This window comes from Diadema antillarum, unplaced genomic scaffold (genome assembly GCF_040938485.1).
Source record: "Diadema antillarum isolate AM-2024a unplaced genomic scaffold, OU_Dant_1.0 seq00000234_RagTag, whole genome shotgun sequence".
Classification (NCBI taxonomy): Eukaryota; Metazoa; Echinodermata; class Echinoidea; order Diadematoida; family Diadematidae; genus Diadema; species Diadema antillarum.
The window spans coordinates 534,446-549,066 of NW_027271283.1; the positions used below are offsets into that span (position 1 = coordinate 534,446).

A 14,621-nucleotide genomic window follows, 5' to 3' on the forward strand; every position below is an offset into this window, starting at 1 on the left:
GATTCCCTGCTTGAGATATCTAACACAGTATCCATTCATTTAAAATCATGAATGAAGGACGAAAGTTTACAGCTGTTGAGTTGTGTTGCGTGCCATGCAAATAGTATCTCCTTATAAATAGGCATTATTGCAAAATTTTCTTATGGTGGGATGTTTCGTATTATTACCTATACGAGGGAGTTTTGCGAGGCAATTCCAGTTGTTATTTTGCAGGGTTAGAGGTCAGCAGTCAATATGCTTTTCGCAATGTCGCTGCGTGTCGGTTACACACACCGCACCGTACACAAAACAATGTGTGCAAACAGTGCAGTCATCCGGTTTAGGGAGGTTGGAAGAGAGTGGAATCTCTCTCCCCACCTCCCTGCTTTAAACATAAACATTCCGATCGACCACGAAAAGAAAACTTTCCAGGACGTCCAGGGTGTCAGTTACACGCACCGCAGAAGAACGCTGATAAATCAGCTCATACAAGGTCGACCACTTACAGCAGCACTAGGCAATGACTAGTCCATTTGTGCTCAGTAATTGCACAGTGACAACTCTCCAACTTTAAACAGAGAAGTAAAAATAGAGTGTAAGAGCGTTCAGAAGTTTAAAGTTTGCCTGTTACAACTACATGTATCTTTGAAGTTGGAGTTGAATGATATACGTTGATGAACAATCTTGCAATTACTCAACATGTTGATGGTCTAACAGGTAGTCAAATGTGGCTTGATCTGTATCAGTGTATAGCCGTATTCACATATTTTCTGAATTTACCGAAGGGATAGGTAATAATTATGATATTGACTGGCCTTTCTTTCGGGAGGTACCAGATAAATATTGCCCGCACTGAAAACATATTGCCCTCGTCTTCGACTCGGGCAATATGCTTTCAGTTTGGGCAATATTTTCTGGTACCTCCCTCAGGGCCAGTCAATATTATATAAATATAAGGACCTACACATTTATATGCATCAAACGTGATAAATTTCCAACATTTTTTTTTTTTTTTTTTCAAATCACTGAGTGTTCCCATTGGAAAACAGTACCTTTAAACTCTCCTTAAATCTCTTTCAAGGCACTTTTGTGTTCTATACACCAGTTTTGTTAGCTGCTATTCATAATCCATTTGTGCAAACAGTTCCAAGAAGCCAAGATTATTGGACAACAAGCAGGAAACATGCCAACATTTTTCTGTGATGTAACAACAACTGAAGCATGCAAAAGGGACACTCGGTATTGAAATGTTTTGAATTGCAATACAAATGTAGTGACAGGTGAATTCAATAGCTCGTTGCTAAGCCCCGAGATGGGGGTGGTGGGGATGGGGGGGGGGGGGGGGGGGGGCGGATCATTACTAGATGCACAAGTGAACAGTCCTCAAAGAAAAGGGTAATCTTTTTAAGTATGATGTACATGTCTATTGTACCATGTCTACACAGCTGTTACTGTTATTAAAGGTCTCTTCTGTTTGACTTTATAAAAGTGTCATTCATTTGCATTGTTCTACCCTCTTATAATAAGTTTTGAAGCCTGTTGACCCCCCCCCCCCCCCCCCCTGTTAGTGGCATTTGAGTGACTTCAAGCGTATATTAATGTATTGCCAAGAAATCTGCTTATGGGTAAATAAAGAGTTTCCTTGCCATAACATGAATTCAGTTTTCTTACATTACAGTGAATTTCATATTCATATCTGGAAAATGTCAAAACACTTATATAGACACAAAAAAAGAACTATCTGTATGGTGCAAAGAATACCGTGTATTAGTCGTCCAAGCTGAAGAGTAATTACTAGAATGCAATAGTCAGATGCAATGTGAATAGCAGTAAGGAACACATTGTTTGCCTTTTCAGCCAGGTGAGAAAAATTACATGTATCATGTAATGTATAAATGAAGCATCCTGTTTAATGTAATTTTAGGTAATAATCTCTACATTTGACATTGCCATATATTCTATTTTTGTTTGTCCTTTGTGTCAGAAAAAAATACTTTGATTAGGTATAGGGATGAAATACATATACTGGATATGTTTTTCTGTCTGCATTTAAGAATAAAGGGCATTTAAGATAATAGAAATTGGAAACCAGAAATAGAGGCAAAACATTAAACTCTGCTGACGTAAAAGACAAGATACAAGTTAATAGTATCTATGCATAACGTATGAGTACACATGATGCAAAAATTGATGTAAACTGTAAAGCCAGTAAGATGACTTGTTATGCATGAAGCAGTTTCATGCCCACTTTTGCATGAAGTGGAACTGTGTGGTCTTTAATACCAGGTTCAATTAATTAGTTTCAGTGGCAAGTAAACACTAGTTAATATGAATCATAGGTGAGCAAAAATATAATCTTTTCTCACAGTAGTTGACAAAGTGTACATATAAATTTGCAAAAAGAGACTAGTTTTATTCCAGTGTTAAGTTAATATTTGATGTAATGAACATTACAAGGTACTCATTCGAGACATACAGTAGTATTGCCACATTGGTTTGGTAGTGTTGTATTTTAGACTGCCAGTATATCTACCACGTACCAGCAATAGACATATAAAGTTTCATGAATCTGCCTTCTACTAGTAATATCTTTGTCAATCTGCATTTTTGCAAAAGTGATATCAAATTTTCTTTGTGTTTCTTATTTGATAAACTCTAACTATGCTAGTCTATATCGTGGTATCTGAGAGTTCTTTTCCAGATTTTATAGTGGACACTTTAGAGATTTCATAACACTTTGCCCCTTGATGTAACCTTAAAGGTGAGAGAGGGCACCTCCTATGCCTTGATCAGGGATTATCACCTTTAGATGGTTTAGCATGACACCCAGATATATGTCATTCATTAGGGACCTTCACACGTGTAGGAGAACTGGATTTAAATCCTGTTCTAGGGATCTTCACATGTGTATTAACAGTTCACCAGATATTAAATCCTGTCCGGGCATCATGGCACTATGGCATCAAGCAAACATGCATGTTGAGTACGATGGTAGGCTGGCTCAATCTTTGCAGGAATGTGGTTGGACTTCTAAAAAAACAGTAACTGATCCATACTTAATTTTTCAACAAAAAAAAAGAAGAAAGTCATTTAAAAGAATTGCAGTTGAATTCAAATTTACTTTAAAATGACACTTTTCTTTGAGATTGTGGTAAGATCATTCAAACTGCAATGCAAAAAAAAAAAAAAAAAAAGGAAGAAGAGAAAGCAATGATGCTATTTAAAAATGATAAATAATTATTGCTTATTTCCATATTTGATATAAATGTCCTACAATTGTACATACAGCCAGTATTGGATGGACTCCATATTTGTAAATGTCGGTCTTCATGTAAATCATAAAACTCACAGACAATTCGCTGAGCCTACAGGATAAAATGGACACTCCCTCTGTGGGCTATTGTGAATTAATTGATACAGTGGATAAGTTGGTACAATTATGAGACAATGAATCTTCCTTCAAGTATGTAAAATACCTGCTTATCCTACCCTCAGTAAAGCAAATCCTGACTTAATTTGCGCTCCTCACATTTTATAATGAAAATTGTTTGCCCCATCAGACAGGAGTCAATTCTCTGTCTGATTGCATTTTTTAATGTCAGTTGTCTTTCTCCCCCCCCCCCCCCCCCCCCCCCCCCCCCCCCCACCCCCCAGCCCCAAAGAATGAAAGAGAAAGAAGGACAGAAAACCTTCCTTTTATGCGAGTTTGTAGAATAAACCTTCCCGGTAGAGTAAACTGGGGCACTGACTCCTTTAGGGCACATCCTGAATGCATTATCTGAACTCAACCGACTGTAGCTCTGAGAAAACCTCTTTCTTCCTATCTGGATCTACATGTTTATGACTGCATTATTTAGTGGTATAGCAAAAACCACCATCAAACTTTAAAGGCACTGTTCCACATCATGGTGGCTTAATTTCAGAAATTGCCAAACTCTGCATGAATGACAATTCCTTTGATTGCGTGAAAACATGGCCGCTTACTAAAACTTTGACTCATGAGAATAATGATGCCAGTATCAAGGGGTCTTTGAACAAATCACTAAAGAAAGTGTTTACTAAATAGTTTAAATTCTAATGCTAACAATGAAACTATAATTCAACAAAGAACCCAAGAGAAAGAGTGAGAGAAGGTGAGAAAAAAAGTAAAAGAGAAAAAATGTGTACTACAAATTATCCATTGTTTGTGTCGATATGTGTTTTACTCAAACTAATGAAATATTTAAGAGTTTGTAAAACTGGGAAATATTTTAGAAAATACAGGAGTGCCATTTCTGTTTTAAACTACTCTTTTTTTCAGGATTATTTTGATAAATAGACAAGGATTAGAAGGTGGGTGGATTGGAAACAGGTACCGTAAAGACACTGCATACATCAACTGTCTGTATGTTAGCAAGGTGAATCTTTGAACTTCCTGTTATTTATGCATGATTAGCAGTTGGGTGGTACGGAAGGGGGGGGGGGTGGACTGGGTGGGATAAACTGGAACTGATGTACTGTTGACCGAATCCTGTCTTTTCATTTCCTAATCCAGGTCTGATGATCTCACGCCCATCCTGCCCTGACTGTATTCGGCACCCAGCCACAAAGCGTTTGACAGATAGCGGGATGGCTGGTCAGTTAATCGGAGGTCAGCCCTCCTGACGGAACCCCCCCCCCCCTTCCCAGTCTCTGAGGGAGACACATGTGATTGGGTATCTTTTAGCCCACCTTGATCACTCGGTATACCTCAAGCAGAAAAAAAAAGGAGGAAAAGGCAGAAGCTGGATTTAGAAAGTCTCTAAGTTGAGAGTTCCCTGGGCCATCACGTGAGGCAAAGGTGAATGGAATAGCCGCTTCTGGAGCTATATTTAGCCGCCACCACGGATCTATGACACATGTGTCGAGTCAACCGACGGGCAGTGTGAGCAAAAACCAGATCTGTGACGCATCAGCAAGCGACAAATACTTGCAGCCACCATTACAAGGAGGCTGCAGGCTCACCCATGCCTCTGTGTCTTTGTTGGAGAAATCACTAAGACTGTATAGATAAGGTGCAGATACTCGTGTTTATATGCGAGTGTCTGTGAGAATTATAGGCCATTATTTTGTGCCAAATTCGGATTTAACTGTACTGAACAGAGCAAGATAGATGGGATTGTTGAATTTCGAGAAATCTTTCAGGGATCTTACAGAGGATTACCACATTGGCAACACTTTTCAGCTCATGGCTCACATCCTCTTCACTTCATGGAAACAATGATGTGTGTGTCGGCTGGCTGTTGACCACCCTGTGTCTTCACAAACTTCAAAATTGTGCACAATTTTGGCACTTTGTTAAAGACACTCATTTCTTTACTGGCGCAAAAAAACTAAGAAATCATTTCCGAATTGATTTACCTGTTGGATATTTTCCTGGATTTTAGTGTCACTTAGCATTCATAGGAGTGACCATGCCCCTGTCAGGGTCCAAAGCGCTCCAGGAATGGTGCAAGCGGGTGACCGCTGGCTACCCAGGGGTCAAGGTGGAAAACATGACCAAATCCTGGAAGGATGGCTTGGCTTTTTGTGCCATTATCCACCACTACAAGCCAGAACTAATGTGAGTTTGTTGATTTTTTTTTTTTGTGACAGCTATAATCTAAATATCATTGTTAATTATGTTATTCTTCTTGTTATTATTGTCATTATTTTTATTGTTCTTATTACTATTATCATTAACATTATCATCATTATCATCATTATTATTATCATTACTACTACTTCTTCTACTTATGGTATGAACATTGTCAATATTGTAATTTTTTATCATTATTATAATCATAATATCAATTACAGTATCATCATTATCAAAATTGTCAATATTACTGTCTAATTCCTCATATTCTGGTTGCCGAGCGCATTTTTGTTTTACATGCTTTCTACCTGGAGGCAGCCCATTAGAATCTTCCTCATCCTTTTGTAAATTACCCTAATCAATCAAGTCTCATTCAGGGCCCCATTTCATAAAAAGTTGATATGATAACAAGTCTTGCTGGAATGTCAATTGTCATGGTAACGACATGAATGGAGCTTCCTGATTGGCTGTTGCTATAGGAAGTTGTCATTCCAGCAAGAGTTGACATCCTAACATCTTTTATGAAACGGGGCCCAGGTTGTCTGTGTGTTGAGCCATTGTTTTATCACCAGCCATATTGCTTCATGCAGTGTACAGTATTGGGGCGTCTGGTATCTCTTGGCTTGTGTTAACAAAATTCATTCTGATAGCATGGGGATTCATGGTTGGCCCAATATATTCGCTGTCCACACGAGTACATTTTTGAAAACCATGAATAGCACCAGTCAGTGAATATACGTACAATTGTATACTATGTGCATCCAAGCGTACGTGTATGCGCATCCGTAATCGACTCCAGTCAAGATTCTTTGGTGGAGTATACAGTACTTATTTACGCAGAGATTTGTGAAAAGCTGTACAATATTTGTTATGGAGATTCTTGGAGCTGGGCCAGCCACACGACTGGGTCATGAATCAGAGATTTAAACACTCCTTTCAAAACCAACAACCCCCCTTCCCCCACCCCCCCCCCCCCACCCCACAAACAAACAAACAAGTAAACAAACAAACAACAATAACGCAGAGCTTGACCAAAATTTTACATCTGAAAATCTATTTGTGCTGGCAAACTTTTGACTGTATATATATGATTACTGCAAAACTTTGTCAATATCAACATTACTGGCCTTTCAGAATTCACATGGTAAGGCTCTTCAAGTTTTGCAGACTCATGGTCAGAGAGATATTGAACAAACTTGATCTGAGAGTTGCGGTGCCAGTGAATTTGCTACAAGATTACAGCTTACAGCAGAACCTGATATGTGGTAATGCTACTGGAGTTGTCAGTGATCTGTTTAAGAAAGGAAAGCTGATATTACATCAATTGTCTTCTAACTGTGTTAGGAGAGGTTTTGTTGTAATCTGCTGTGGCGATATTTTATGTGTGTGGGTGTGTGTGTGTGTGTGGATGGGTTTTTTTCAAGGGATTTTTAGCAAAACTTGACAATGCAGCAAACAGTCATTTTTACCAAGACTTTGCAACTAGCCGAAACAGATATTCGCAGGAGTTGTTATTAATTTACAGTGTAGTTTTCAAGGTGGGTATCTTTCAGTTGAGAATATCAATGCCTCATTTCATTTTCAAGGCTAAAATGAGGTCCTCCATCAGTTTAGCCTTGTTTCAAGAAGCTAATGGTCACTTGTGTCCTGCTGTACTTTGAGTTTGGCTCCTAAAATTACAAATACAGTGCACTCCCGTTATAACGAAATGCTCGGGACCGGCAGTTTTCTTTCGTTATAACCGAACAAATGCAATATAGCGAAAACAAGGAAGCCAAGCATACATGTATATGATATTCTGTTTGTTGAATACTCGTCATACAATGGAAAGCTATGTGAACAATAAAACAAATAGTTATTCAATTTCAGATTATTGTATTACAAATAACGCAAGTTCCCCTCGGAAACTGTGCGTGACACACCAAGCGAACATACAGTGATGTGACGCGTTTGCCCAGGCAGAGATGCTATAGATGCTTGTTCCTCTTCGTATTTTCGAAAGCAATCCTCAGTTCGTTATAACGGAGCACATTTCTTTTGTTTTTCTCTGTCAGTGGCGCTTGGAAAAGACTTCGTTATAGCGAAAATTTCGCTATAACCGTGTTCGTTATAAGCAAATTTTGTACCATAGACTATAATGGCCATTATTTTGGGACCAGAAGTTTTACTTCGTTATAACGAAATTTCGTTATAAACGTGTTCGTTGTAACGGGAGTGCACTGTAGTAGGTCAGACCAGAGTGGTAGTGCATTGGACCTTTGATGGTGAGGTTGTGTATTTCAAGAATCACAGGATATTGAATGATGGTTTAGCCTGACAGTTAATAGTTTCAATTTCAATTTTTGTAAATATTTGCTGAAATATGGAAAGAGAACTTTGATCTATAATTTGTTGCATTAGAAGGGGATGGTACATGAGTAGCTGTTCAGGAATTCTCTGTACCATTGCCAAGTTTGTGTTTTGTTGATTTCTCTGAACAGTTCAGAGCGGTGAACTCACTTTGTGGTTTTTCAGCCTCCTATCCCTGTATCACTAACAAAGAGCTTCGTCCAATTTTTATGAGAAACCACTGAGGAAGTTTCACATTAACTTTAATCACAAGCTTGATCCTACACAAGTAAGCATGTAACATTATGTTTAGGCAATGGTAAAAAAAATATGAATTGATGGTAAATTTCAATGCTGACATCCTTTCATATCAATGGGTGCGTTTATCAACTCCTTTTCTCGGCAGAAACAGGTTATCCAAACAGCTTTCAAGGAATTTTTACGAGTTGATAAACGCAAAGCTGTTTTGAAAGCCCTTCAGGAAAGCCTTTTACGAAAGGGTGCGTTTATCAACTCTCCTTTCTCGGCAGAAACAGGTTATCCAAACAGCTTTCAAGGAATTTTCACGAGTTGATAAACGCAAAGCTGTTTTGAAAGCCCTTTAGGAAAGCCTTTTCGAAAGCCCGAAATTTGTGACGATCCAGACAGCTTTCCTAAACAGGTTATCAGAAACCTGTTTGTAAAAGCCTTTCGAAGTTGATAAACGCAAAGCTGTTTTGAAAGCCCTTTAGGTCGCCCTACTGCGGTTACGCAACCATGTGTTTCCAGTTTCTGAAAAGACGCGCGCCACGTTAAGTGCACACGAGTACGTGTACACAGGTGTATACATACAGCTGTGTGTAATGCACGCATATGCTTGGAACAAGGAGGTGTTTCTCTCACCAGCAAGGTTTGAGAAATAGAGTAACAACAGTCTCATTCCCTTTGATCCCATGTCTCATGCCGCCACTCAGAAATATTTGAAGTGTGTGCTAAACTGGAGCTGCCTCACAGATAGGAAGACAATTGATTCATGTGGCATTGTATCATGACTTGTCACTCTCAAAGGAAGATATGTCTTTATGATGGTAATTGCTTTTCGCCGTCCCGTCTTAGAAAACAAGCGGCACATTAATAGTACAGGCAGTCAGGGCTTTGGAAAGGGCTCTCGAAAGGGCTATGGAAAGGGCTATGGAAAGGGCTATCGAAAGTTGATAAACGCAGCCGACGAAAACAAGCGGCACATTAATAGTACAGGGAGTAGACAGGGCTTTCGAAAGGGCTATGGAAAGGGCTTTCGAAAGGGCTATGGAAAGGGCTATCGAAAGGGCTATCGAAAGGGCTATCGAAAGGGCTTTCGAAAGTCGTTTAAACTGGGGAAAGTTGATAAACGCAGCCAATGATACACATACCCTTTGACAAGGATAATTACTCATGATTTTACTAGAAGAAACTTAATGGTTTTTAAACTATCAAACTACTGGTACTGTAAAACGAGGAATGTTCCTGTGCCTTTTAATTTCGTGAATTTCGCGATCGCCAAAATTTGCGAAATTAAGATGCATGCGAAAGTTCTTGTCTTCATTACAGAGTTTACGCATTGAATGCCAATGGCAATTCATGAAAATTTCATGCCGCTCAAAAGGCCGTCGGCTCCAATCAGCGAAAATTTCATGCCGCAAATATATCATGTTTTACAGTTGATTTTATGAATCCATTTCAGAAGACTCATGGGAAAGGTTTACAGCATCATGTGAAGAAAATATCAAACTACATTCACAGTGTCAATGGGAAATATGAGATCATAGACAACAAGACCACCATGGATGTATAAAGTGCAAATGTACATGTAGCTGGCTAAATAGTTTCACAGCATGAAATTTTCGTAAATCGGAGACGACGGCCTTTTTAGCGACATGAGATTTTCGCGAGTTGCCTCGAACATTCAATGCGTATAGTGTAGGCAAGAACTTTTACATGCATTTTAATTAAATTGCGAACCTTGGCACTCGCGAAATTCGCGAAATTGGAATGCACGCGGACATTCGTCATTAATACAGTATATGACAGGATTAGACAGTGGCACAGTGTGAGTTGTTCTGTACTGTTCCACAGCTTATTCAATGTTGCTCTACACTTTTGCACTGTTTGCAGTGGTACAGTGTGATTAATTTCACATGGATTACTAAAAATTTGCAAGCTGTCATGCAATGTAGCTTTGTTCCGTAGTGTGTCTACAGCTCTAGCGTATTGAAGTGAAGTACACTCGTACGGATTTACAGTATACCGTGTGGTGTTGCATGTTGCTATTCCACAGCTGACAAATTACATCAAATACATTGTAGTTTAATTATAAAAAGGCACTTTTTCATTGCCAACACTGCTTCTGCTTCAGCATGGTTGTTCATTTTTTTTTTCGGGGGGGGGGGGGGGGGGGCAAACTACAGTTAAAGGGATGAGTACAGTATTGGTGGAGAGGAGAATTGGGCTTTTAACTTTTTGCGAGATACCAAGAAAACACTTATGAAATAGTACAGAGCATACCATTTTAAGAGGAATTCAAAGTTTATTTGATGAAAATCGGGCTTGGAATGACTAAAACATCCAAAAACAAAGTAAAACAAAGCGATCGTAATAAAATGTGGGTCCCACACTTTATTAGAATCGCTCTGTTTTGGATATCTCAGCCATTTCAAAACCAATTTTCATCAAATAAACGTTGAATTCCTCGTGGAATTACATGCTTTTTCATATTTCATAAGAGATTTCTCATTATCTCACCAACAAATGTTAGAAACCTGAAATTAGGTCTCAACCAAAACTATACGATCCCTTTAATGTAAAATGTTTCTGAAAGTGAACAAAAAAGTTTTTTTTTTTTCAAAGTACACACAGTGCCATTGATAATCAAATTACTTTGCTGTATTTCAGAGGAGCTGTCTGTTGAGTCACTTTTGATTGGTAAATGAATTATCTTTCTAAATCTTCAGAATAAACAAGAAAATACTGTAACACCTACAGTGTCGCTTCTACAGTCACACGGCAGTTGCATCATTGACCTAAAAAAATCAACTTTCACAAAGAATCTTGTGAGATGAGTAGCGGTGTGCCAGCCAATCTTTTTATATAATCTGATATCTGTTTATCTAGCAATGACTGTTGACGAGCCAGCCGCAACTGTTTAATGGAAAGTTTGTTGTGTGTAATCATATTTCCCTGAGCTTGAAATCTTGAACATGACTGTTAGCGTTCATGTTCCATGTCACCCTGCATCATGATTGATGAAAGAGGGAAATAAAGAGAGCTATCTTTAGCTGTGGGACAATTTTAGAATTTCCTCCCACCAGCCAATGAGTCAAGCAGGGACGAACATCTCTCTTTCAGCTTTAGTTAATAGTAAGTGTAAGAGATTGAAAATGCAGGCATGTTTGCAAGTCTGTGCACGATTTGATATTGACATACCCTAGATAGTATCACAGGCATTACAGTATTGCAGACAAGAACGGAGATGAACAGAGAAAATGTAAATTTTGAAAAAAATGACAGACTTTTTATGAATTTTCAGTTGACAAATTTTGCCAAATCATTTTTGTTTGCATTTTGAGATTCAGACATGCATTTTTTTAAAATTGCACACCAGTTTCAATTGTCTGTGAATAATCTCTGTGAGATATTCTTCTATATGTTGAGTAATTAGTTGATGTATAGAAACATTTGATGATTTGGCCAAAAAAGTATATTCATTGTACGGAATTATATAACGCCTAAATTGATCCTTGTCATTTGATTGGTTGTTTGACATTGATCATTCTTCCCATTTCATTCTGACATCATCATTCATGCAAGTTGGTTTGTAGCTTCATGATTGCACGCACGCCGAGAGCCCGGTACACTACACACTAATGTAAAATGCTTGCGTTTGCAGTGTGTATGTGAGACAGCGCGCTAGCGTACAAGCGCTCAGTGAGCATTCTCTCGATCTTAGATCCCGCACATTCTCTCTTGTTTCTAAATTCATAAAGTATCAAGTGACAAGGATCTATTTTAGGCGTTATATAAAACAAATAATGAATGTATTTCATTTGTGCAATGGACAGAATATTTCTTTAGGTAAAAGATTAAATTCTTGATCCATTCAACGAGGCGCAGCCTAGTTGAATGGATCATTTAAACTTTCACCTCATGAAATATTCTGTTCATTGTACTCATAAACATTCATTATTTATACACATTGTATAATCTACAATGTATCACATCAAGACCTAGCACAAAGCAGCAACAAGAAGTAAGCCCAATAATTATACACACGTATATGCACATTTCTCCACGTGGGTTTTTTTTAGGATAATTTTTGTGACCAAAATATGACTTAGGCTACTTGACTGAATCCACATTTTTAGAAGAGATACTTATGGTTTAGCAAGAGCTGCTTCCCTATTCATCGACTGATAACTTGGCGTAAAGTTGAATGTTTCTCATATCCAGATAATCTGTGGATGGGTTTCAGAGTCTCCTCGGGGAGGTTCAAAAGCCCGCTTGAAAAAGCCGTCTCTTCTCTGTTTTTACTACTTGGGCTGGTTTCGCCCATGAAGGCCCAACTGGCTCGGTTCCCATGGTATCCGAGGTCTCCTCCGATACACGGCATGGGCTTTTGAATTTCTTACATTTGTACATTTCCATTGAGCATGAAAGTGTGCAACTTGTGCAACATATGTCAGTACTTGGTTAGTTTTAATAAAGGATGACTGGTTTGTTTACATTGGCTGGCGATGACCTTTAGTGATGATATCTTCCGGGTCGGCAAAAAAAGCGGGTTCTCAAACCTCCTAGCATATACAGTATATACTGCAGTGGTAGACTCTTCGAGGCTGCTATAAATTGTACAATGTATAGACTGCAGGCTCTCAAACCACCACAGTGGTTTCAGAACCCAACCTGATTGGATCTCCTTTTCTGAATTTTGTCTTTATACTGGGCTGAAAGGCTGCTCGAAGCTATTTGTAGGAGGCTTCAGAACCCCCTCTTTCCTTAGTCTAATACGGGGTGAGAGATTACTCACCAGCAGCTGACCTCTATTGATCTTAAATTAGAAATTTCTTTAAGAGCCATGCGAATCAAAAGCTCACAAGATATCACAAAATTGCAGAAAAAAAAAAAGATCCATCATATACAGTAGATACTTTGTGGAGGTAAATCCTGAATAGCACCTTGACATTTCTGGCAACATCAACCTCAACTCAGACAAGGAAGTTATTAAAATTTACATTATTTGTGTCGGCTAGACTAATTGTGTGCTTATGGAGCTTAAAGGGATGGTATAGTTTTTGTTGAGACGGGGGATTCAGATTTTAACTTTTTATGAGATAATCAAGAAACCACTGTTAAAGAGCATACAATTCTTAAAGAGGTATTCAAAGTTTATATGATGAACATTGGTTTTGAAATGGATGAGACATCCAACAACAGAGTAAAACATTGAAGTGGTTCTAAAATTTGAAGAAGGTGAATCCCACTGGTCTTTTACTTGGACCTCTTTGTTTCTGAATATCTCAGCCTTTTCAACTAATTTTCATCAAATGAACTTTGAATTTCTTTTCAAATTGTATGTGTTTTCATATTTCATAAAAAGTATGTATATCATCATCATCTCATGAAAAAAAGTTAGAAACTTGAAGCCCCATCTCAACCAAAACTATATCACCCCTTTAAATTGTAGTGGTTTATGATAGAGGGCTGATATGAAGGGGCAAGGAACACACATTGCACATGTCTCACCCTTTCCCAGTGGGCACACACACACACACATTTACATTGCTGTATGCACACAGGCATAGACACACAGTTGGGGAAGTTTAGTGTCTGAAGAGTTTAAATTATGCTAGACATATGAAAATGAATCACTACCTCTTCACTTTAGTCGGGTTAAAGAGTGTGATGAGTAGTTATATCAGTTCTTGGCTGCAAGTCCGTTATTACCCCATCAAGAATCAACACTAAGTCCAGAACAATATTCCTATGATCATATTTGTAACCTACTTACAAGTGTTCAATGCCAATAGCATCTTAGAGTGTGGTCCTGAAAGGGATAATGTGGACCAATGCATAGTTTATAAACAGTTATTGAAGTGGGGCAAAGTGCTGCCAGCTTTGTTTCACATTTCATACTTGTGAAGTTTATGTGTTATGTTTTGACATTGAATTGATGTTGATGAGTAGTAAGTACACTGTTGAATCATTCCCAGTGTAAAATCCTTTAAAGGCACACTTGACTGTTTTCAAGTTCATTCATCCCTTTTGCAACCCTTGAAATTAGGTTTCTTTCATTAACTGGTACAGTGTACATATTGTAAAGGAAGGTAATTCAGACCTTTTTTCAGAATAATAGAACTGGAAATTTCTTTTGATGGACAGGGAAACAATACTGAAGATTTTCAATGAATTTATTAGGACCCCGAAAAAAATTCAAATTGATATGCTCAGTAGAAAAGGAGAGTATATTATTTTAAAAGTGACATCTAGATAAAGTAAATATTCATTTCTTTTGTTAAAAAGAACCTTCTAAGGTCTATTACCATAAGATTTTTTTACACCATGATGGAAGACATTATTCTTTTAATTATGCAAAATGTCCCAATATTTGCTAAAGGGATAGATGACCTTTATGTTTAACAATATTTCTGGTTTGTTAAACATCAGCTGCTTACTCCTTTATTCTACTAGAGTTTCTAATATTTTAAGC

At 38.1% G+C, this 14,621-nt stretch overlaps 1 protein-coding gene across 1 annotated transcript in view; it reads left to right on the top strand.

The window, feature by feature from the left end:
• The first annotated feature begins 4,771 nt into the window (after window positions 1-4,771).
• The window catches only part of LOC139729350 (uncharacterized), a 110,394-nt gene continuing 100,544 nt past the window's right edge, over window positions 4,772-14,621 (top strand). The window contains exon 1 of the mRNA XM_071640278.1: window positions 4,772-5,560. Within this exon, the coding sequence (XP_071496379.1) occupies window positions 5,412-5,560 (149 nt within the window). The 5' untranslated portion in view covers window positions 4,772-5,411. The remainder of the gene's footprint in view (window positions 5,561-14,621) is intronic.